The sequence below is a fragment of the Gobio gobio genome, assembly GCF_949357685.1.
Source record: "Gobio gobio genome assembly, chromosome: 16".
NCBI lineage: Eukaryota > Metazoa > Chordata > Actinopteri > Cypriniformes > Gobionidae > Gobio > Gobio gobio.
The window spans coordinates 39,521,507-39,545,659 of NC_137109.1; the positions used below are offsets into that span (position 1 = coordinate 39,521,507).

A 24,153-nucleotide genomic window follows, 5' to 3' on the forward strand; every position below is an offset into this window, starting at 1 on the left:
CATTGATTTCCATAGTATGGGGGGGGGGGGGGACTGTTTGGTTACAGACAAAATGTCATCTTTTGTGTTTAACAGAAGAAAAAAAAAATATTTCATTTTTAGGGTGAAATATCCCGTTAATGAAAAATAATCCAGCATTAATACAAGTTCCTAATTTTCTTAGATTTTTCATACCATATATTTCTGTAATCCTTTTTGTTATATTCATTATTATATAAATAATAAATCCCAGGGATCCCAGTTGTTCATCATTCCTGCATAAGGTTTTTAGGAATAATTTTAAAGATAGAAATGATTTATGCACAATTTAGCCAATTAAATATCGGTTGAAGACGAGGACAACCTTTTTCTAACCCTGGGAATTATTTAAATTCCTTTATTTCCAGATTTTACATGACTGTAGAAAATATGACTTGACTGGAACACTTTTTTCCCCATTAAGTCACTGCAAAATCTGAAGCTTGTTCTATTTTCAATCATCACTTTCGGGGTGCCATCTCGCCACTAAAAAAACAAAAACAAATCGCAGTCGTCTTCCATTATGTATTTTTGAATGGCAACATCAATTCAGTTAGACCACCAGGGGTGTCCAACCCTGCTCCCGAAGCGCCATTGTCCTGCACAGTTTAGCTCCAACCCCAATTAAACACACCTGAACCAGCTAATCAAGGTCTACTAGGCATATTAGAAACTTCCACTCAGGTGTATTAAGGCAAGTTGGATTTACAATCTGCAGGACAGTGGCCCTCCAGGACCGAGTTTGCTGGACTAAATTCTGAAACATAGCAACTGAGCAACAAGATTGTGTACAGCACATCTCCAAAGACAGACTGTTCCTCTTTATTATCATACATATGAGGCTGAATTTTACATGTGTGTGTGTATACAGTACATGAATCACCCCTTCTGAAAATATTGCACCAGTTCTCACAGACTGTCTCATTGACTAAAAACAAAATCATCTGTTGATTAGTTTATTTTACAACATAAAAAGTACCGGCTACTAGGAATGAAAAAGAAGGCACAACCCAGAAATAACAGGATCATCCACCTCACCCTGTCATATGGCAAACAAATAAAAAAACAAAATGCCTTTCATGAGTTGCAATGTATTCGTCCAGTGAATTCTTTGTTTTGAAAATATTCATCTGTTTATACATGCGCTAGTAATGACATTGTCCCACGTAGGATCATGATTAAGTTAACAGCATGTTTAAGTTTCCATCATCCATTTTCAAAAGTCCTCCAAGTCCACATTCAGGGAAAAGCGGTCCATATTTAATGTATTATCAGTGTTCATACATACAAAGATATCTAGGATTATATTGTTCAACTTTCCCTCGAATCCTAATCCTTCTCAAAGCAGCGAATTCATGCACACTCAGTAAACTATGATATTGTGTAATATAAAAATCATAGTACTGTGAGGAGAGTAAAGGAATATCATAGTTTATGGTGTCAGCTGTTCCCCCGACAGAATTTCAGGTCTTCAAAGTTGCCCAACATACAGAGAGCTGTGAGGCTCCTCCTCCTCTCTGACATCATGGAATGTTTCTTTAAAATCTGGAAGTCCCTTCATCTTCAAATAGTCAATGATCTGCTGTACCTCCAGTGCTCAGTCCAGTTTGCGTGCGCCCAGTTTGAGAGGACCCTTTGCCGCCTTGCGCTCTGCCCGTTTGGCCTCCAGCTCTTTCCGCCTTTCTTCTCGTTTCTTCTTTGCCAATTCTGTTTTACTTAAACCTGAAGGAGCAAAAGTAGTGGTTATTTGGGCTTTATTTTCAAGGGCTTTTTTTGGGCTTTTTATTTTTTTTAAGTGAAAACACTAGAAATAAAAATACGCTTTAATATGTAACCTGAAGAAACAAAATGTGTCTGACCCTGATTTCCATCCAGTGACTCCCAGTTTTCTTCTGTTCCCCAGTCTCCTGTACTGTCTGCGTCCCAGCCATCAGACTTCTGTGGACCAAAAACACACATCTTTTTTCAGTGACATGCAGGGATTAAACTGGGCTGGAAGTATAATCCAGAATGATGTACCGCCACCTTTAGCAATTCCCATTTGATGAAAATATGACCTAGATCTCCTCCACCAGAGCCTTACCGTAGTACTTCGTTGTGACACACTTGAGAACAGATCAGGTGTTGTTGATTTTCCTTCTGCTCCATCCCAATTATAATCGCTGGCCAATCGCACCCCTTCTTGCGCAGAGCTTAAGCTGGCACTCTTTGGAGCCACAGCTAAGGATTTTTTTCGAGGTGTTGGGTTGAAACTCTCAGCTAGACCTTCATCCTCCCAGTCGTTACCCCAGCCCTCATCAGCAGGTGAACTTTGACCCTGACCATCTGCATCTTTCTCGTTAGACCAGCTGTCGTCAGCATCCCAGCCTGAGCTCCAATCAGAACTCTGCTTTTTCACTGCCTCAGTGGACTTCCGACCCACCTATGGAAAGATAGTAAGTGTGTACCTTGTAATAAATCCTTTCTTTATTTAAGACGTGAAATTTGAATAAATAGTTTTTTTTGTCAATTGTCAGCATTGTATTGCAATGCACACACACCCATATATATATATATATATATATATATATATATATATATATATATATATATATATATATATATATATATATATATATATATAATGTATAAATATAGGTCAGTAAATAGATATGCATGTGAAATCACCTACATTGCTTTTCTTCTGTGTTGAGGACATTGCCGACCAATCAGAATGCAAATCATCTGGATCGGTTTGTACTTTCTCAGGGTCCTGTGGGCACTGATAAGGAATTATTCAAATTTCTCAGTATTCATGTGTATGCTAACTTTTCATTGTATAAAAGGTCAAGCACTGAAAAAACATTAGACTTTGCATAATTTGAATAACCATCAGTCACCTCAAGGCTTCCCCAATCTTCATCATCCCATCGATCTCCACCTGGCTCCACTGTTTCTTCATTCGATGTCTCTGATTGGATCCTACAGGCACTGGAAATCTGTGCGCTCATTTCTGGGCCTAAAAGGAAAAGAGGAATTAGATGAGATGATAACTCAGCACCTCTCATTTTAATGTTTATTTCTGCTCACTTTTTAACTGTTTTAAATGCATTTTTGTGATTAAGATAGAAGAATAAAGCTGTTTAGTTGGTTGAAGACTAGGTTATCAAATATCTGTAATTAATTTGTCCATTTGTAAATCTGAAATCGTACTTTAAAATCTCTTATTGAAAAGTGATTACTGAGATTTTTTTGTAAAAATGCAAATCATAGTGAGTTTTGCATATATAAACAATACATCATTCATCTTAAAATCTCAATGAAAAATTTGTTTAAAAGTTTTGTGGGACCTGTTATATAACTTACGTTCTTCCCATTCAATATTTACTTCCTTGATAATCTTCATTCCACTTTCTTTATTACACTAGCTGTGTCTCATTTTGAAGGCTGTGACCTCCAGGAGGTCACTCTATTCTGAAATGAGACATCCTCGATGACCTATGCAGCCGACAAATGGGACCTTCAGAGGGCACAGTCTTCGAAATGAGACAAAGCCTTTTTTTCTTGTTGCACACCTTTGTTTGCATTATTTGTGGTTACTGGTCCAGCAGTAGGTAGAGATGCGGTGCTGTTTTCAGCAGGCGGTGCTTCCGAACCAGCCGGAGCATTTCGGATGAGTTTGGAGGTGAGAGATGAGACGCCTGTTACCGCCCATCCTGCCCATGTAGCAGCTGACCCTCCTGTCTGCGCTGACGCAGTCACATCCTTCTCTGCAATTGAAAAATTTAATTACAATAACATTACATAATTTTTTGATTGCTGAAAGTTTGCATTTCAGTGTACAATCCCTTTTAAGATAAGGGACAAAACTATACCTATTTCAGTTAGTTTAGAGGGGTCTTCAGAAACCGTCTCCAGCTTACTGAGGAAACTTTTTATGGCTTTGAACGCCTATAGGACAAAAACACTTTATGAATTGTAATTTTCAAAAATGATGGATTATACACGCAAACCACAGATTATCAAAATAGATGCTGTGTGATTGTGCACCTCAACTCCTGCCGTGCATTTTTCCTTTACCTGATCTCTGACGTTTTTGTCTGGATCCACAGTCAGTGTGCACAGTGTGGGCAGGATACGATTGGCGCTTTCAGCAACACTATAGTACTGATGGGTGGCAGCGAATCCCAGCACGCCTGCTGCACGTGAGGCAGGAAACGGGTCTTTAGTTGCCCGTGAGAATGCAGAGATTAATACACGCTGACGCATCTGAAAAACAAAAACAATGAAAAAACACCACAAGATTGTCATTTAGAGAAAGAAATATGCCTGAACAAATATAAGTTTATGGGTTGTTAGTTGAAGTTACCGCAGTATTGAGGTAGGGGGCAATTTTGCCCAGGCAAACAGTGGTGTTGCAGCGGATGGGGCCCTGATCGTCCCGGGCCTGCAGTCGTGCAAAGTGACGCATCAACTCTTGATTTAAATTGGTCTCATTCAGTTTAGGGGCCAACAGAAGCATGGACTACAGGAACAAGAGATTACAAGAGAAGACATTAATAGAAAAGTAATATAAAAACATTAAAGACTAATAAACATGGAACTAATAACGGTAAAGTGCATCGGTTCAATTCCCAGGGAAAGCATGAACTGAAGAGCTCGAATGAAAAGTAAGTTACATAGGATAAATTATCAATTTGAATGCATTTTAATGCTGTCCATGTTAACGTGTCAACGTATGCGTTACATTTTTTTTCAGGTTTAAAACGAAAATATTTAACACACTTAACACGGCATCCGTTTTTTTTTTTACATTTACATTTATGAATTTGGCAGACGCTTTTATCCAAAGCGACTTACAATGCATTTATTACAGGAACAATCCCTCTGGAGCAACATGGAGTAAAGTGGGATCGAACCAGCAACATTCTGAGTATCAGTTCAGTGGTTTAACCCACTAGACCACCATCTCAATAAATGTAAAAAAATGTATAGCTTTGTTGAATGGCTATAATTAATGTTTAAAATTCAAAATCAATTTCATTGAGACATCTGTAGCTGTATTAGTATCAGTGATACTGGCCTTCAATCATAAAAATATGCCATTAAAGGGTTAGTTCACCCAAAAATAAAATTTCTGTCATTAATTACTTACTCTAATGTCGTTCCAAACCCGTAAGACCTTTGTTCAGCTTCGGAACACATATTAAGATATCTTTGTTGATATCCGATGGCTCAGAAAGGCCTCCATTGGCAGCACTCTCAAGACCCATAAAAGGTACTAAAGACGTCGTTACAAAGTCCATTTCACTACAGTGGTTCTACAATAATTTTATGAAGCGACGAGAATAGTTTTTGTGTGCAAAAAAAAAAAGTATTCTACAAGTTCTTGTATTCCGCCTGGGCCTTTGACGTGAACTCACGAAGGACCGCTACGCACGCGCAAGAATATGACGTAGAGCCGGTGTTCTGACACATGACCCGGAAGCAAGGAGCTTTGTTTACAAGCAGAGGAAGACACACTGTATCCAAGCTGTTGAATTCTACATTGATCGTGCTTTAGGTCTTGGCGTAGTGCTCAAAATGGGGCTAAAGTGTGCATTTCCTGGATGCCCAAACTGAGAGAAACGAACAAGTGCACGTAAAAGTGCCTTATCGAAATGAAAGTCATATTCTTGCGCATGCGTCGTGGTGCTTCGTGAGTTCACGTCAAAGGCCCAGGAAGACAAGAACTTGTTGAATAAAGTCGTTATTTTGATTTTTTTTTTGCACACAAAAACTATTCTCGTCGCTTCATAAAATTATTGTAGAGCCACTGTAGTGAGATGGACTTTGTAACGACGTCTTTAGTACCTTTTATGGGTCTTGAGAGTGCTGCCAATGGAGGCTTTTCTGAGCCATCGGATTTCAACAAAAATATCTTAATTTGTGTTCTGAAGATGAACAAAGGTCTTACGGGTGTCGAACGACATGAAGGTAAGAAATTCATTACATAATTTTTGATTTTTAACATTAAATTTTTTCAAAACATTTTTGGGTGAACTAACCCTTTAAAATAAGTATTTAAAATATAGGCTACTCTCTTTATGTTGTTTACATTAATTTGGAGATTAACTGTGAAATTATTACATTATAAAATATTAAAACTTATATTAAAAACTTTGTGATTAAATCGATTAAATCTCAGAAAAAATGTGTGATTAATCTAGTTCCTTTTTTTAATGGATTGACAGCACTAATTTAAATGCATAATTTTAAATGTATGCCACTATCAGTAACACTGACTGTGTCAAAACACAGGAGAGGAGAGGAGTCAGAGCATACAAATACCTTTACAGTCTGCTCTCGAATGGCAGGGTTCGTGTCTGTAAAACCATGAACCACGTGTGGAAAAATCTGGGAGTTAACTGCTGCTTCATTCAAATACTGAATAAACTGCTCCATCTGATAAAAGGAGAGACAAATTATTTAAAAAAAAAGAGTTCATTTAGAATTGAGAAAATGTCAGAGAGTTGGGATTAGACTTTTGTATGACTAAACTGTAATGTAGAAACTCTACAAAAGCTATAAAAGGCATTGAAGTCATGTATACCTGCTGTAGCAACCGTATCCTCATGGCACGGTCAGTAGAAGAGAACATCTTCACTATGACTGGGATGATTTTCTGCTGGTACTCCTCAGCTGACAAATACTTCCCTACCTAGCGCAAACAAAACATCAAAATGGTAATAAAGGAACTTGCTGCTTATCAGTTAGGATGCTAACCTTCTCTGTACATAACATACAACATGGGTAAGAGTCAATACAATACCAAAAATGTCTATCACCTTAAATAGTGGTGTAAGAACGACAGCACCAGCATTGCCAAACTCAAAGGCTGTAAGGAGCTGAGGCAGCACTTTATGTTTACAGAAATCTTCAGGGAAAGAATCGAGATTCTCACTCAGGTCTTGGAAAAACTGCTGCTTCTCTGCAGGTTCTTTAATCTACATGAACACACACACAAACAAACAAACAAGCATTTAGGTGACTTATCTGGCCTAAATATATATGAACAATTTTAAAGTATTAATGGAAATACATAAAATAATGTAAAAGCAATACACAAAAAAAAAGCTAAGTAGTCTGATCATTCAATACATCATTTGCAAAAAAAAAACCTTTACACTAACATGCATTAAAGTCCCCCTGTATTCAATAATTTTATCCCTTAAAACTCATCTTTGATCACCAACATTATATATTTAAATGTTTTTTCCTGTAAAAAAAAAAAAACATCATGCCTTAAAATAGCTTGAATGTAACTCTACACCCTTGCTTCATGTAGTATACGCAGAGCCACTCACACCACAAGCTCTACACTCTCTACAATGTTGGACACATAACGGTAATTAATTTGATTAGTCTTTTGCTTGACTACATTATCAAACAGCTAATAATGTGTTGCGAATGTTACACAAACCATAGTCCCAGCCTTAGACGTTCAACCATCGGTCCGTGGGCGTGACGTCTGAGGCTGAGACTATGGTTTGTGCAACATTTGCATATGGCACACTTAACTGGAAACACTTCAGGAGTTTCGAAGTCATCATCTGATTGGTTGAATTATACAGGATGTCCGCGAGACGTGCGTGTTGCGTTCTTTAACGGTCCGCCTGTAAACTAATGCCGTGACACCAAACTCCCTTGTGGAAGAACGCCGTTGTGTTTACAACGGTGACAATGAGTGCTTACCAGGATCAACTAAACGCTGGATTTTCAAATGTATGTGAAATTCACGGCTCCATTGTAGCAGTAAACTTGCACAATGTTCTTGAATTAATAATTAACAATTTATACACGCACTTTACATTTTCACGCCCATAAACATGACATGTAACACAACCAGTCATAGTTCGTTTTGTTCCAAGTCCGTCAAATGTTTCTTGGGTGGTCCTTGACCAATGAAAGCTGCGATAGAGTCCAGACCTTCTGCCGTCAGTCTGAAGGTCTGGCTACACGAGACAACACAAACCATGTTCCTGTTCACAATCTCAATTGTGCCTTATAAAAATCAATATCCTTAGAAATGCTTTGAACATCATAGAATGTCAGTGGAGAAAGGCATATAGTTCAAAATAACATCGTAATATACATCATATACCTGCTATATTGCTAAATGTACCCGATTTTTCATTTCAACAGAAAAATATAACGTGATAACCTGGCTTCTCTTGAGACTTCCCTGCTTCACAGCATAGTAATGATGATATGCTAAAGCCTTATAAAGGATATAAGGTAGTTTGTGATGTAAGGAACACCGGCAATTTTAAACCACGTTTTTGAGACCTTCTTAGGTTCACTGTAGTTTCAAGAAAATACTCAGCAATGGTGTAGACTTATGAATTTGCACATGGTTTGTCTTAAGGCCCATTTATACTTCTGCGTCGAGTGTACGCCGTAGTGTACGCCGTAGGCTACGCGCGTAGCCGACGCCGTCGTGAGCATTTATACTTCTGCGCTGTTGTCTGCGTCAATGTGCAATTCCACATGCAGACGCTAGGAGGCAGTGTCCTCGGGCATGTTGGTGTAATCAAGACAACAGCCGAAGAAGAAGCAGCTTGATGTGTAGAATCTGTACATTCATGTCGGAATATCAGCAGCAGTGAGAGAGCGGCTTTTCTTGCAGCTTGAGTTGTTGTATCTAATACAAATTAAGCATCTCTAGTTGATTAGTAAAGTTAAATAAGGCGATCTGGCGCTGGAATGTGTTTGTGAAATCATGCAGAGCTCGTGGCCGCTGTTTTCAGCAGCGGTGGCTCAGCAAGCGATTGTTGTTGCGGAGACTTCATTCACGAAATATACCCTAATGTGTTCCTGTTCTTGATATACAATTACTGATTAACATCTTTGGTTTTAATGAGAAAATAAATAAACTATATTCAGCGGATATATGTATTTATTTACTACCATAAAGAATCGCTGGACTGCAAAATAGTGTGTTATAGCAGACGTAAGGAACTATCATCCAATTTCTGGACACACACACACACACACACTCCTATCGCAGATTTTTTATTTATTTATTGACCTGAGGGAAGGGTTCTGGCAGACCAATCACAGCGCTTGCGGTCCGCGTAGAATTGACGCGTTGTTACATTTTTGGAGAGGTGCGCGTCAGGCTACGGCGTAGGGCACGGCGTATCCAACGCGTCTATGCGTAGGGTACGCCGTACCCTCTGCGTGCACTCGACGCAGAAGTATAAATTGGCCTTTAAAGCATATTAAAAACATCACATAGACATATAAACAACATTAAAAACTTGATTTTCTGCAAGAATGCATTAAAGTTTACCCAAAAATGAAAATAATAACATAATTTACTTAATTTAGGAGTATATGACTTTCTTCTTTCAGCCAAACATAGAGTTATATTTAAAAAATAGCCTGTCTCTTCCAAGCTTTATAATGGGAGTGAATGGTACCTTAGATTTTGAAGCCCAAAAAAGCACATCAATTTATCATAAAAGTAATCTATACGGCTACAGGATGTTAAAAGGCCATCTGAAGCGAAGCGTTTTTGTAAGAAAAATATCCATATTTATAACTTTTTTGGGCTTCATAACTGAAAAAATAGTATTCATACAGCTCAATCTCAATGCCAATACACTTAATGAGAAATATCAGTCTGGTTTCTGGGCAAACCACAGCACAGAAACAGCCTTGCTTAGAGTTTTAAACAATCTGAAAGTTATTCAGGAGTCAGGAAACTTGGCAATCTTTGTTCTTTTAGATCTGAGAGCTGCTTTTGACGCTGTTGATCATGAGATTCTACTCGACCAACTTCAGACATGGGTCGGTCTATCAGATGCGGTCCTAGACTGGTTCAGATCCTACTTAAGCAACAGGGAATACTGTTACACTGGGTACCTACATCTCCAGGCATTATGTAATTTCCTGTGGTGTTCCTCAAGGCTGAATTTTGGGTCCTCTATTAGTTAACCAATACATGCTCCCTTTAGCTGATGTAATTAACAGTACAATATTTCATTTCACCAGTATGCAGATGACACTCAACTCTATCTCTCACTTGCACCAGATGCCCACAATTAACTTACCAACACACTGCACTGCATAGCGAGCATAAAATAGTGGATGTCACAGAACGTTCTACAGCTAAACAAAGATAAGACAGAGGTACTTGTTATCAGTAAAGACAGTGACCTCTGTTTTTACAAACATATTAGCATTGTTACTAAAACAGCATATCACCTCAGAAACCTCTCCAAAGTATGTGACATTCTCTCCCCTTCTGACAGTGAGAAACTTTTTACGTCTTGACTACTGCAAATGCGTTTTTGCTGGGTTACCAAAAATCTCTATTAAACGAAGAGTTCAGAATGCAGCTGCACGAATGATAACTCACTCTACAATTAGAAATCAAATTTCTCCAACACTCAGACCCCTTCACTGGCTGCCTGTATCATTCAGAATTGACTTCAAGATCCTCTTATTAGTTTTTAGATGTCTTCATGAAACTGCCCCAATATACCTTTCCAATTTGTTGAATAAATATACTCCAGCAAGATCGCTCCAAACATCAAATAGTAACAAAAACATGGCCAAACCATTGGAGAGTCAGTCTTTAGTCATTTCCAAGCAATGGAACTCTCTTCCTGACAACCCATGAGCAATCAACTCGATCACTAAAAAGTATCTCAAAACAAATTAGTTCTCTAGGGCCTTTCCTTGATTCATTTTATTGTTGCATTTTATTATCTTATTTCTATTATTGGTTTTATTTTCGATCTGTATTTCGTTTTAAAATCTTATTTCTATTCAATGTTTTATCTTATTTCAAAACGTGTATGCATGTTTTTGTTTTCTCTGTGTATTTCTATTCTGTAAAACACTGTTTTAAAAGGTGCTATATAAATAAAGCTTTACTTACTTGCTTCAAAATCTATGGTACCATTCACTTTCATTATAAAGCTTGGAAGAGACAGGATATTTTTTAATATAACTCAGATTGTGTTTGGCTGAAAAAAGAAAGTCATATAGGATGGCTTGAGGGTGAGTAAATTATGGGATCATTTTCAATTTTGGATGAACTCTCACAAATTAAATTTATCAAAAGTGACAGTAAACACATTTACAATGTTGCAAAATATATCTATTTCAAATAAATGCTGTTCTTTTAAACATTCTATTCATTCAAGAATCCTAAAAAATATTGCATCACAGTTTCCACAAAAATGTTAAGCAGTACAAGTACACCCAATTTTAACATTGATAATAATTAGGGGTGTGACAAGATCTCGTGCCACGACATTAAAATAATATTTCTCGTCGAGGTGAAAGCGGTCTCGCAATATCAACATGAAGGAGCTGAGTTTTTGGCAAAACCTTTTACAGTGCTTGCATTATGTTGTTCTGTTTCATACTCAGACAATAGAACTGAAGTGACATTCGTTACAAGATAGGGCTGTCATGATTCCTCAATTAAATGTGAGTGCTCAATAAAAAAAAAAAAAAAAAGAAATCCTTGATGGCAATTTACCCATGTCGTTTAACCAGCAAAATATCGGAAGAGGAGCATTTGAATTAAATATTGTTTGTCCAATATTAAACAAGGACTGAATATGCTGTAAAATGTAACAACAACAATCACCATCATATATATAAAATGCTCTTGTTTACTTGGTCTATTTCTATTACCACAAAAAATATTATCCGATTACGAATTATCGAACGATTACTTGATTACAAAAATAATTGTTAATGACAGCCCTAGATTAGTTAAAACATTTCAAAATGCACCTGCATTATTTAGCATTTTGCAACTTTCAGTCACATATTTTGTCATTGAAGATTTCTTAAAAATATTGTTAAAATATCGTCTTGTCTCGTTCTCTTGAACCCAATATTGTGTATCGTCTGAAGGATTCTGCCATCACAGAAATAAAGTACATTTTAAAATATAATAAAATAGAAAACAATTAATTTTTAACTGAGATAACATTTCACAATATTACTGTATTTTCAAAAGAGACTTCTTTCAAAAACCATAAAAAAATGCAATAAAAAAAACTTACCAACCCCAAACTTTCAAATGACAGTGTAATACAACACAATACAGGCTTTTGTATTGTGAGAGTTTTAAAAGAGTTTTAAATACCTGTATCTCTTCCAGAAACAGACAGCTCTCCACAAAGCTGTTGTTCATAAAGCCTCCAGGAGATCTACAGTTCAGTAGGAACCGAGCAGGGTTGGGACGAATCTTTGGGTTTGCTCCCACTAACTCACAGTAATGCGGCACTAACTGCTTTGGAATCTGTGAGAAGTAAACAAGGTGGTTTAAAAGACTCTGAGGATACATAGCTTTATAATCTGTTTGTCATATTCAAAACAACTAAACAAAGCTATTATTGCAGTTAACACTAATCAAAAATGATCTGGTACCTTGCCTAGAGATCGTAACGAGGAGGCACGTGGTAAAGTTCCATTAAATACTTCCCAAATGAGACAACCAAGACGCCACACATCCCCTGTCCTGAGATCATAAAGAGATGCACAACAATGAGCTATGGCTGATTACAAATACATTTTATCCTGAACATTTTAGGTCCAGTGGTGGAGCCAGGATATTTTGTCTTTGGCACAGAAAGCTTCATATTTCAAACATAAAAAATTAGCTCGACTATAAAGTAATGGGCTGTTTTAGTGCTACAACACAACTGTATACAATTAATTGTAATTGCAACTGAGGTAGTGGTGGAATAGGTTGACCTTTTTTTTAATGAATAACCCTAGACTGCAAGATCTGTTTCAAAAACTTGCAACTGAAAAATTAAACACTGAATGAACACTCAATTGGATGCCAAAATAAATTAATTGCAACAATTCTATCAAAATTGTAACTCGGGGGGGGGGGGGGGGGTCGTCTCTTTTGAATGCCCATGTGCAACAATGTGAATATGATAAATGCGGCAGCACATAAAACAAATACCAGAATGTAATATCTGTTTATATACACATCAACTCCATTTCCATTTGTACTTTGCCAACTTACGCAAAATGGCGCCTGCTTTCAAGTACAATGAACAGGACTCGCATTTATTTGTGCATTAAAATTAGATAATTACATTTAATTTGCGCCTTATATTGTGGGCTCACATAGCAGTAGATCCATTTGAAGGCAACGTTTATAATTGTGACGCATATGCATCACAACAAATACATGTATATAAATACAAGTTTTGACATCTCCACATTTAATCATGTTGTATTTACCCAAATCTTCAGCAATTTCTTATATATTATCTACTGTTCTTGTTAGATTTGTGCCTGGCACTGAGGAGAAGTTTGCGTGTGTGCGCATCTGAAAATTCTCCCGTGTGTCGTGGTCGTAAAGTGACGGTTCAGCGTCTAAAGCTTAATTCTGGTCAAGATAAATTAAAAATAAAAACATTTTAAAACACCAACAGCAAAGGCAATTGTGAGCAGGGTGGCCAAGCTTCGGTCAGCCCTAGCTCCGTCCCTGTTTAGGTCTTGAGTAAAAGTCAAGCAAAGTCCCTTTGAGGCAAGTCATTTCACATGGCGGCTATCTTTGAAACCAAAGATGTACATCTGTACAGGAGCTGTAAATCTTTGGCTCTCCTATCTCTTTAAATGGGGAAACATCAAATTCTCCAAAGCTGCTCAACGAGCTTACAATTGAATTTCATATTTTAAATCCGACAGCAACCGTCTCATAAATGTTGTATATATATGGTAATACGTTACATAGCGATAATGAACATGCACAATATTGTTATCATGGACACTTCAAAATACTTTGAATAATTATTTATTACAAATTTTTCAGATTTTTAGAATGCAGTTTAAGAATACTTTTCCCATTAACTGGTTAAAATGCACAACACCACTGTATGCTGCATCAAAGAGGCATGAGCACTCTCTCTGATGTAAACAAGCTCAACACACATGAGAAGTGCATGGAAGAATGAAGGAATGAATGAAAATGCACAAATAATAACTTCTGTAACAAATTTAGCTATTGCTCATTGTTAATGTTAGGTAATGCATTAAAGGGGCCATGAACTGTCTTTTTTTAATACTGTTATCTGAGGTCAACTTATGATGTTCACATGGTTTTTACGTTCAATACATCATAATGAATAAGTAATTGGCTATTTTCTACCCTGGTTTTGAGTCTAACGTAGTCATTCGTAAATCGATTGTTTGCTGAGCCAGCTGTCAATAAAAGCTTTTCTTTGACTAACAAGGAAGTTTTCAGCTCTGAAACTTACAGGGTATTCTTATATTACCATAACCTTTTATTTATCAAAAGCTCAAGGGAAAGTTGATTTCTCAATTCATGACCCCTTTAACTAATGAGACTTTATTGTGAAGTGTTACCTATTGTTCTTTATAATCCTTTTGCACTTTGATCTGTTTGAAACATGTTTACTTTATACATTTTTTGTTTATTGCTTTGTTTTTAAATGTTCAGAGTTATTTTTTTATAAGAAAAACTTTATTAAACCTATTTTAGTATGACAACACTTTTTGCAGCTTATTTCAATATTGTAATAATACTGTATACCATGATAAAAGCTTCGGCAATTATCGCAACATAAATTTGATACGGTCACATGCCTACTAAAAGCTCAAATCATGACAAATACATTTTCAGGTTTGACCAGCCAATGTGCATATGCTGTCATAAACACGTGTTTCAGAACACAATGACCTTACCAATTGCTGATGGCTTTTTTTATTTAGAATGCGGGACTTATTTCGCCATTTTAGGCATTACACTTTCTCCCATTCATAGCAATACGAGTGCACGGTCTTTGTATAAAGTCTAAAGTTTTTGAAGTCAAGTCAGAAACTATAAATAGCCTACAGGGAGTAGTTAGGCTGAAAATATATAAAAAGAAGTAGAAAACCAGACATTTCTGCCAGTACAAGTTACCATTTTTCTCCGCCACTGCCGGGGCTCTCTGGGGGATCATATCTCTCCAGGTCTGGGTTGATCACTTTAGGTGGTGGTAAGGTGATCGAGTCTCCCTGGTCTGAGCTCACATGATCCAACCCTCCAAGCTTCCATTCACCAGCACGGTCCACAAAGACAGCCCACATGCCCAAGTTATTATGGTTGAGATGGCAGTCATTCACCAAGAAGCTCAGCGCTTTCTGATGGAAAAGGAGTGACAGCAAACTGTACAACTGAACTTATTCATGTGAAGTAAATAGATAGACTAAAAATGTTCAACTAACCACAATTTGATGAAGGCCCCATGACACCTCTAAATCACTCGCACCACTCTTCTCCGCCTGGACCTTCAGGTGTGCAGCCAGAGGGGTCACTGGCTCTGTGACAATGTACAAGCTTTTCTCTGTCTGACGTCCAACAGGAAAAGACCATTTTAATGAAGAGTTTTAATTCAAATGTCTGTGTAAAATTAGGATAAATCTAGAACGTAAAAAGTTTGTGTAAAATCTCCCACTGACATAAAGTGACTAAAATTATTCTAAATATTTTATTTAGGGATTATTTCTTATAATAAGAGTCTATTATTGACAAGGGGTTACGTTCACAAAGAGCTCACCTCAACCTGAATAATCTAGATGAAATGAGGGCACAAGAAAAGATGAGGCATTGTTTGAAGAGAACAACCTCCCTATGATTCACCATCACACTGATAAACTTAATTTTATCCATATGAGGTCCTTACCTCCAACCCATCTACGTAGGACAAGATGTTGGGATGTCTGAGAGTTTTAGTGCGTTTGAAAGCTGCTTTTGCAAGCTGTGTCTGCTCCTCCGTTCCCAGTGAAACCTCATACACAAAGACTGACACCGGCTCACCAGTGGTCTGGAATAAAAAGGGGGAACAAGTTAAGTTAAGTTACAACCCATCTGTATATAGGGTGACCACCTGTCCCGCTTTGCGTTGTACCGCACAGCATTTTCACCCCTTGTCCCGCATGTCGCATATTGAGAAAATGTCCCGCATTTTCACCAGTCTGTTGATTTGTAATGATCATATTGATATTGATCATGCATGCGTTCTTTTGCCTTTTTAAGAAAGCATTTTATTTATTATTTTTGCGGCATCGTTTTTCACCTATATTTAACAGCGCTTCGTCAGAAGTAACATCCCGCCTTACACAAATACAAAAGCCGTTTTTTAAACCATATCCAATGGTTGAAAAGAAAGGAGTAAACACGGTCACTAGTAGGTTGTGACGTCTGTCAATCAAAATGTGGAGCGGTGATTCATTCCATGTGTTCCCTGTCAGAAAACGAATGGATAGTTTATATATATATATATATATATATATATATATATATATATATATATATATATATATATATATATATATATATATATAAATTAATATATAAGATTAACTAATTTAATGTTGTTTTATTTGTTTCATTATTTATTTAGTTGGATTTTAGTTGCACTTGGTCAGAACTGTTTCAAAAGTAGTTATCTGCATGATGCCTGGTGCCTTTGGGCTCAGTGATGTTGAATTTAAGATTATACAACAGTTTCAGGTTATGTTTTAGTGTTGGTAACATGTCCCACATTGTCCCACACAAACTTAGTAATCGTCCCACATTTGGTTTGTTTGATGGTGGTCACCCAATCTGTATATGGCAAAGAAGAACAGTGCAATTTAGGGAAATTTGCTGAACAAGAATGTCCTGTCTGACTAGTTTTCAAATAAACCAAGCTATTAATACAGCCTTTAATCAACAACATTTAAGCTATCCTGATGATTGATCTGTCATTCTAATGTTTATCAGATGATCAATAGTTATTTATACATCAGTAGCAATCTAATACGTTTATTGATATAATATTCTAGTAAATAGTCATTCTAGTAAGTGGTGATCAGACACAGTTATTAATATCGCGTGTCAGGACACGTGTACAGTAAACACTAACACTGCATTTTTTTCTCTGCTATCATGCCTCATTATAGTGATGGCAGTGTAATTATCGATATAAAAAAACAAGGTATCACATAAATAAATAAATGCAAACCATTGTGCTTCGTACCACAATAATATTTCAGCTGTTTAATGTCACTGCAGTTTTCTGTTGACGTGGCCACAGCAATGTTACGTTCTCTTGTGAAATGATGACAAAATATACCTATTTTTGTGTAATTAATAGTCTTTTTGTCTAATCAATACCGCCCCAGACGATACCGAGTCCTGGATATGAAAACATAAAACATACAAAAAGAAATTATGTCTGTTTGAAGTGCTACTTTGCCTTTGCTGTTTTATTCGCTGATGCGCAATGCTGAGCGGGTGTAGCTAAACTTTAGACCGAGGACTTAGCGGCCTCCAGCGACACTATATGCGTTATATTAATATGTCAAGTAATTTTACCTTGCGCTTTCCCCGACTAAGGGTCCATATGCCTGACTTTTCTTGGGTTTCTTGTAAAATTTCATAGTTGAAGTCTTTGATAGGATCCCGTGCGAAAAAGGACCACATCCTTTCCCGTCAGCCCAGCACACGGTGTTGCTGTAGCACGGACAGCGAACCAATAGAGGGCGCAACTATTCCGACAACCGAGAAGAGGATCAGCCAAGCAAAGGTCACGTGACCATGAATCCTCCATGAGCCTTTGTGTGCTATGCTGAGCCGTCTATTTGCGGAGCTCGGAACAGCATACTAGTTTTGATGTTTCTGCCGTAGAAAGATATGATAAAGGTAGTAAGAATAGCATACTAGTATGCGGTTCCGAATTCAGCACTAGTTTGTCATTTTGTACGTGCCTTCATGAGGTTATCGTTCTAGTTATAAAAAAAAAAAAATAGTCATGAAATTTCATTAAAGTTGATGCAGGAGAAACCGAGGCTTTATTATATAACCATGTTATTTGAACCATTAAGTTAATTACACCAGTGTTTTATTTGAGTATAGTATACTTATCTATTTAAATAGAATATCTTCATAATTTGTTAAAGGGTAACTAAACCCTAAACCAACTTTTTTTAGTTAATGATCTGTAATACTGGGGCTTTATTAATGCTGTTCATTGATTTGAGTAAATGTTTTGACATTTGAGTATAAAGTGTTTTAATTCTATAAAATATGGTGTCCCCTCATGTCCCCTAAACTAAAATACCCGTATCACATTTTTGCTCCAGTTGTTGGGTAAGATTGAACAATAACATTATTGTGGAATACAACCTAATATTTAAAATACCCATTTGCTTTAAACCCATTTAAACTTATGTTTTAAAAAATCTAGGTATTTTAAATATTAGGTTGGGGTCACATGTCAAAAATACATTTTGTACAATGTTTGGTTTGATAGTTATTCATTACCGTTTACATTAAATGCATCACAAAATAGGAAAACAGTTTAACTTTTGCTGGCAGATATTGGAGGGTAAAGAAAATGTGGCATCATATTTATAACAAGATTAATACAAATTTATCCCCATGCATTTGTTAAAATCATATGATCTTCGACCCCAGACACAGATTAAGGATGTTTCGAGATTTCAGCAATCTGATATGCAGTAGACCATTTGTAACAAGATAAAAATTATATTTGTGAAATTACCCACAGAACTACTGGAGAAAAGCTCCCTTTAGTTACATCCTTAGGCCATGGAAGTACAGTCACATTGCATTTGTAGACGTGTCAAGACAACATTGTATTCAGCATTTTAGATTACCATATTGCAACACTGCATACAGTATAAATTAAATTAGGGTGCATAGAATGGAGTACTAATCATGAACTTGAATGTACAAAATGAAAGTAACAAAACATTAGGCCATTAGCAATAGTCTTTATTTCACAAGCATAAACAAGGTTTACATCAATTTCATACTTATTGATTTTATTAGCACCATCAACACAAGAAAAACTAAATCTTAATATCCCAAATTTACACATGTACACTAAAAAGTATTGTTTGAGCAGAGGTTAGGAAGCAAAGACGCCGCAGGGAATTGAACCCCGTCCTGAGAATCAGGAGTGCCTCCACCGGAGTCTTTTGCTTTTTTTCTTATGAGGTTAAAAAGCAAAACCTGAAGGAACAATCCTAAGATTGTTCCCTCAGGAAAAGAAAAACCTCAAACCTGCTGCTCTACAATACTCGGGTCTCGAACGGCTCTTCTTTAGCCTGAAATTACACAAAAGACTGCAGGTTTCCCCCCCAATCCCCAGATAAACGTCAAAACATCCAAAATGCCATTTATACTACTGTAGTCATTTTTGTGCATTTTAATATGCTTCTACTTAGATCAAATCTCTGACCAGCGAGGTCTTGAACAAGGCTGCACTTGCATTCAGGTGTGACTCGTTCCTATTTAAAAGCTGAAACACAAAGAGAAGAGTTTAGAGCCCCCCACCCCCCCAAAGTGTCGTAACCAATGTAATACAAATGTAATTTACCACCAAACAATGGTCCAGGTCTCGAAATCCCACCAACACGGCCAGAACAAAAATCACTCCCTTTGTAAAAATCACCATTCCTGTAACTAGACAGATACTCGGTTTTCCGTTCCCCCCAGAGTCCCCAAACTATTTTCAGAATCTTTTAAAAGGCAAAAGTGCACATTGAAACTTATCTCCAGCCAGCGACGCTTTACACCCAATTCTTCAGAGTAAAGTTTTAGTAAGTCTACAGCTGCAATGAAAAGAAGAGCAAAAAGTTTACATGCCCACACCCCCTCCCTCCCGATCCCAAAGCAATTTAAATCAATGCAAAAACTGGTTACTCAATTGCTTCGATGCAAGCACATCCATCCAATCCCATGTTACGGCTCAGTCTCAATTTGAGAAGAATCACAACAGCATACCTGAAAAGAGAGAAAGTGTTGCCCCACCCCTCCCCAAAGCTGCCAAAGTCCAAACACTGACATTGGATTTGATTGAAATTTTAGTGCAAGTGTTAAGTGCATGCATATTTTAAAAAGGTGAATGCTTGTTCTACCCATACACAGGATTAAGATCAACTACATGTACTTAACTCAGCAGATAGCAGCAGAGGGATGCGCAATTAGCAGCAAAATATGACGAATGTGAGGTTGATCAGAGCGACTGGATGTCCCAGTGTTTCATCAGGCGGTTAGGGCTCTCCCAGATGACAAGACAAATTTGCTCCCTAAATGAAATTGACCTAAGAAAATGAAGAATTGGAGGGGGGAAAACAGGAAAGACGCGCAGGCACACAGAAGACTTCGGCGAAGGGCTTCCGAGGTTTGGACAAAGCTCTCAAGCGCACAGAAGGGAGATTCGGGGGGGGTCGCCATTCACTCAAGTGAAGACATTCACCGGGCAACTGCTCTCACAGACAGCCTTGCATTCAGATGCAGTCGAGAGGCGGGGGAGACAAACGGGCAATCTGAAACAAAGAGCTTCTACACACAAACACTTCCACCACACCGATTGCAATAGTAACTGTATGACTCAACTAAGGATTTGAGAGATGTAAAAGAAACTTAAAGTGCATGAAGCATAAAAAAAAAAAAGCTTCTGAAGCATTGGTGATTGAGGTTACTGAAGTTTACAAAAAAGTTGCTGCATGAAGTTTCTAGTCAAGTTTAATGATTCAGACACCTGGTAACTACAGACTCCACAGGGTGACATCATGTAACTTTCACCACACAGCGGGCTGACGTGATTTCTGCAGAAAGAGAAAAAATTGTATAGCCCTCCCCACCCCAAACACATCTTTTCCAGGTAATTTACGGCTGTACAGGCAATGCCAAATAAAGCTGCACAGTTGCGCAGCCATTCCCAACCACTCGAAATTTGGAGTCTGGAGCACAGTTGTGCAACAGTTGAAAAGACTATTGCCATACATTTGTAAAGCAACTCTCTAACCCTGCACAGTTGCGCAGAGTAGTGGCTGGGCAATTTAACATTTTAAAATTATGGTTTCAAACGATTGTAGCACAACGAACTGTCCTGCCTGTCGAAGCGTTCAGTGGAAGCGGGCGATTTCGGGTCATAACTTCTGATAGGTGGCATTCTTCACGAGGCTTTGTAAGATTCTGCAAGACCAAAAATGGCAAAAACAAAGACCCCTACGCCCACCCTCACAAAAAGCCCATGTCCAAATAAAAACATTATCTCCCAAGATTCAGATATCAAAAGTGTAGGCTTACAGCCAAAGAGACTACAATTAAATGCATAAAGCATATCTCCTCAAGTTAAATTCATAAAATTTGCCTTTCCTCCATTGGCCTGATCAAGTTGTAGGACTGGACTGATCTGCCTCTCCACCTTGAATAGAGTTGACTTCAAGCCCTGGCATCCAAGCTCTACAAAAAGCGCCAAGCTTTACACTCATACCTGGAAAAGCATAAAGAAATACCCAAGAAAGCCCCGCACATACCCCAAGAAACAAATGCATACCAAAATTTCAATCACAACAGGCTATGCATTTATTAACTGAAAATGGGAACAGTTACAGAATGTACACGTACATACAAATCAAAGCTAATTGGTAAAAATGTGCTCGACCACAGATCTTACAATTGTAACACACTATTAATGGAAAAATGTTAGGAACAAATGGGCTTGCTTAGTGACCTTACGTGACCAAAAGAGGCTGAAGTTGATTGATGCGAAAGCAAATCTTTACATACAATGTTAGGATGACATCTTCAGTGGAAAGCATTCAGGGACACTGCACACTGAAAAATGCAAAGGGGAGGAAAAGAAAGCCTACACACATCCCCACTCTTCGAAATACAAAAATTAACCAAACAATAAGCATCTAATACATTTACTGCTTAGACACTAAGCCATCAAATTGTATTCAAGTACAATACAATGACAGACAAAAGCAAATTAATGCCATTTACATGAATATCCAATTACTTGCCATTAGAACACGTTAAAAGCGCCTTGGCCTCTATTGAAGTAGCTTTGCTCCTTAAGTAGGGGGAGGGGAGCAGATATTGGTTGGACCACCAGCTTTGTTCTTTGAGGGTTTGTTTCAATCTGTAAGAGTCAAAATTAAGCAATCCCCCCAGATCTACAAACCCCATAGACAATATTCATACATACAACCAATATCGATATACTATTCAATAAAGAGACTAAAGAGTGCCATCATGATGTGTGTTTTAAAAAAAATTGGAAAGCGTTGGATCCCATGCCGCGTTACCCAAGATGCAAACGTTGGTATAGTTGCCATGGAAGGCTTGTAACTGGGCCACTGATCCACAGGCAGACACACTGGTGGTTCCTTCCCCCATACAGCGCTATTCAAGCCACTGCCACCCTTAATAAAGCCGCTTTCACAAGCTGCAAAGTCTAGGAAGAGATTTGGGTTAACGGCCCACACCCCTCCCACCCCGTGACAAACCCCGACATACAATACTGATGAAAGTGTATAGTTCACATATCCAAACAAGATTTAATACAAATCCAATGAGGTACCTTCCTAAATCCCATCAAAGTAGAGGCTTTCCTTGAAGCTTTATAAGAAGTTACAGAGCAGTCAACAATTTGACTCTAAAAAGGGTCCACACAACATCCTGGAATCGCTTTTGGTTCTATCGCCTCTAATGTGACCAGAGCCTGTGGGAGAGAGAACTCGAGAAACGCATTTGCCCCTCCCAACCCCAAGAACACTGTGCAATAACATCACATAATAACTATTCAGAAACTGCATTTGCAAAATCTGTATGTCAATATTATTACTCAATATTTTTACAATAGCGCATTTACTTGATAAAAACGTTTTTTTTTTTTTTTTTTTAAAGGAACTGTTGCTCCAATTTATCATAAAAATTCATGCATGAACTCGTTGAAAATTTTACCGGCAGGCAATACGCAGCTGCCCTGGCATCATATGTCGGACTGACGCAGCGGTGTGGCAGTAGAGGTAGATGTGTCGTTTAGGGACGCAGGGTAACCAACTCCGAAAAACCCTTCATACGTGGATTGCTTCTCAGGACAGACCTAATGGATTTAAGCGGATAGGGGGACGACTTTTTCCCGGGCCTACAGCCGAAACACAGCGGAGGTGTGGTCGATTAAGGACGGTCCTCTCCACAGCACACTAACAGCATTCATCAGACTTGGCCAACAACAGGACAGATGCAACATCGGAATTTCAAACAGTCACTCACCACGCCTGAAAAGGAAAGAACAGAACTTCGCGAGCAAAAGTGTTCTGGAAAGCAAACTACAGAAAATATGACTTTAAGGTTACACAGGATACCTCTACCCATACAAACCAAATGCCCTCTTCATGATTTTTCTATGGCGACGACCCCTGATACTCTCTGCTTGTGAGCCCTCTTTCTTTCTCTGCTGCTGTCGAGACACCCATCTTTGGCTTGCTCTGATCTAGACCAGCTGAGCTCCCCCTTGTGGCCAACGCGGTACGCTATTCTGCCTTGTGGATATGGCTCCCCTCTGGATATCGCTGCTCTTCTCCCTGCCCTGTGCCCTCTGTTTCTCCCCTGGTCCTGCCTGGCTCGACATCTGGTCCTGGCCTCTGCTGTAGATCTGTTCTTCAATCCGTAGTCATCTAAGAGCTAGGTCGTTACTGGATACATTAAACTCAGTCCATTTCTCCTTCCCTCTGTACATCGGTCTTCTGCTGATATTTTTGGATCATGAAACACTACGCTCCCATTTCACAGCTGTTACACAACATGTGACTCAGTCCAGAAAGCTTTCAAACACTCAAATGTGCGTCATCGTAGCTGAATAAAAAAAAAAATCCTCTAGGTTTAGGAATTGATGGTCGAAATACTTGTGTAGAATTCTTCGAAAACAAAAAACGATCTGCATCTATGATCGTTATCGATGCCTTTCAAACTATTAACTCAACGTCCAGTTATTTCTTCCTAAAAAGGCAACGAGAGCGGGCTTCTTTGTTCTTAAAGGCTTCAAAAAGAGAAAAGAATTTCCGATGGTCTCATTTCTTTTGGCAATAAGCTGTTGTTGATTAGATATAGTTTGCAGATAAAGAGACATGACTGATTATTTGTTTAACTGGAAAAGCTACGGTAGTCTTCTTGTAGATGTTCGCCCTCGCTATCATTAGGTTACGTGACGGTTGTCGCGACCGCCATTTTGTAAATGCGTTCTAACGTCGAGAATGGAAAAAACCTTTCAAGTCGTGTCTTCAGGAGAAAAACTTCAAACAAAAACA

The 24,153-nt window shown here is 38.1% G+C and overlaps 1 protein-coding gene across 4 annotated transcripts; it reads right to left on the reverse strand.

Annotated features, from left to right (window-relative positions):
• Nucleotides 1-802: 802 nt before the first annotated feature.
• On the reverse strand, nucleotides 803-17,585 carry scyl1 (SCY1-like, kinase-like 1). Of its 4 annotated transcripts, none has more exons than XM_079839922.1 (19): nucleotides 17,396-17,540; nucleotides 15,720-15,860; nucleotides 15,594-15,608; nucleotides 15,262-15,384; nucleotides 14,957-15,177; nucleotides 12,439-12,529; nucleotides 12,155-12,310; nucleotides 6,825-6,983; nucleotides 6,590-6,697; nucleotides 6,328-6,441; nucleotides 4,367-4,522; nucleotides 4,078-4,266; nucleotides 3,873-3,948; nucleotides 3,573-3,767; nucleotides 2,898-3,016; nucleotides 2,690-2,770; nucleotides 2,102-2,440; nucleotides 1,878-1,956; nucleotides 803-1,740 (listed from the first exon to the last, which is right to left on the reverse strand). In XM_079839922.1, the coding sequence occupies exons 1-19, from the start codon at nucleotides 17,501-17,503 to the stop codon at nucleotides 1,616-1,618; spliced, it is 2,595 nt and encodes an 864-aa protein (XP_079696048.1). In that variant the 5' UTR covers nucleotides 17,504-17,540; the 3' UTR covers nucleotides 803-1,615. The 4 variants fall into 4 exon arrangements, with proteins under 4 accessions (XP_079696048.1, XP_079696047.1, XP_079696050.1 ...); XM_079839921.1 differs by having other exon boundaries at nucleotides 2,690-2,779; XM_079839924.1 differs by lacking the exon at nucleotides 15,594-15,608 and having other exon boundaries at nucleotides 17,396-17,585.
• Between the last annotated feature and the right edge of the window lie 6,568 nt (nucleotides 17,586-24,153).

What these genes read in the sequence shown, in the direction of transcription:
- scyl1 (XM_079839921.1), bottom strand. Translation starts at nt 17,503, where the DNA reads ATGTGGTCCTTTTTCGCACGGGATCCTATCAAAGACTTCAACTATGAA. An exon ending in TTCTTACACCACTATTTAAG is followed by an intron (nt 6,698 to 6,824) that starts GTGATAGACATT and finishes TGTTTGCGCTAG; the next exon opens with GTAGGGAAGTATTTGTCAGC. An exon ending in TGTCACAACGAAGTACTACG is followed by an intron (nt 1,957 to 2,101) that starts GTAAGGCTCTGG and finishes TTTGGTCCACAG; the next exon opens with AAGTCTGATGGCTGGGACGC.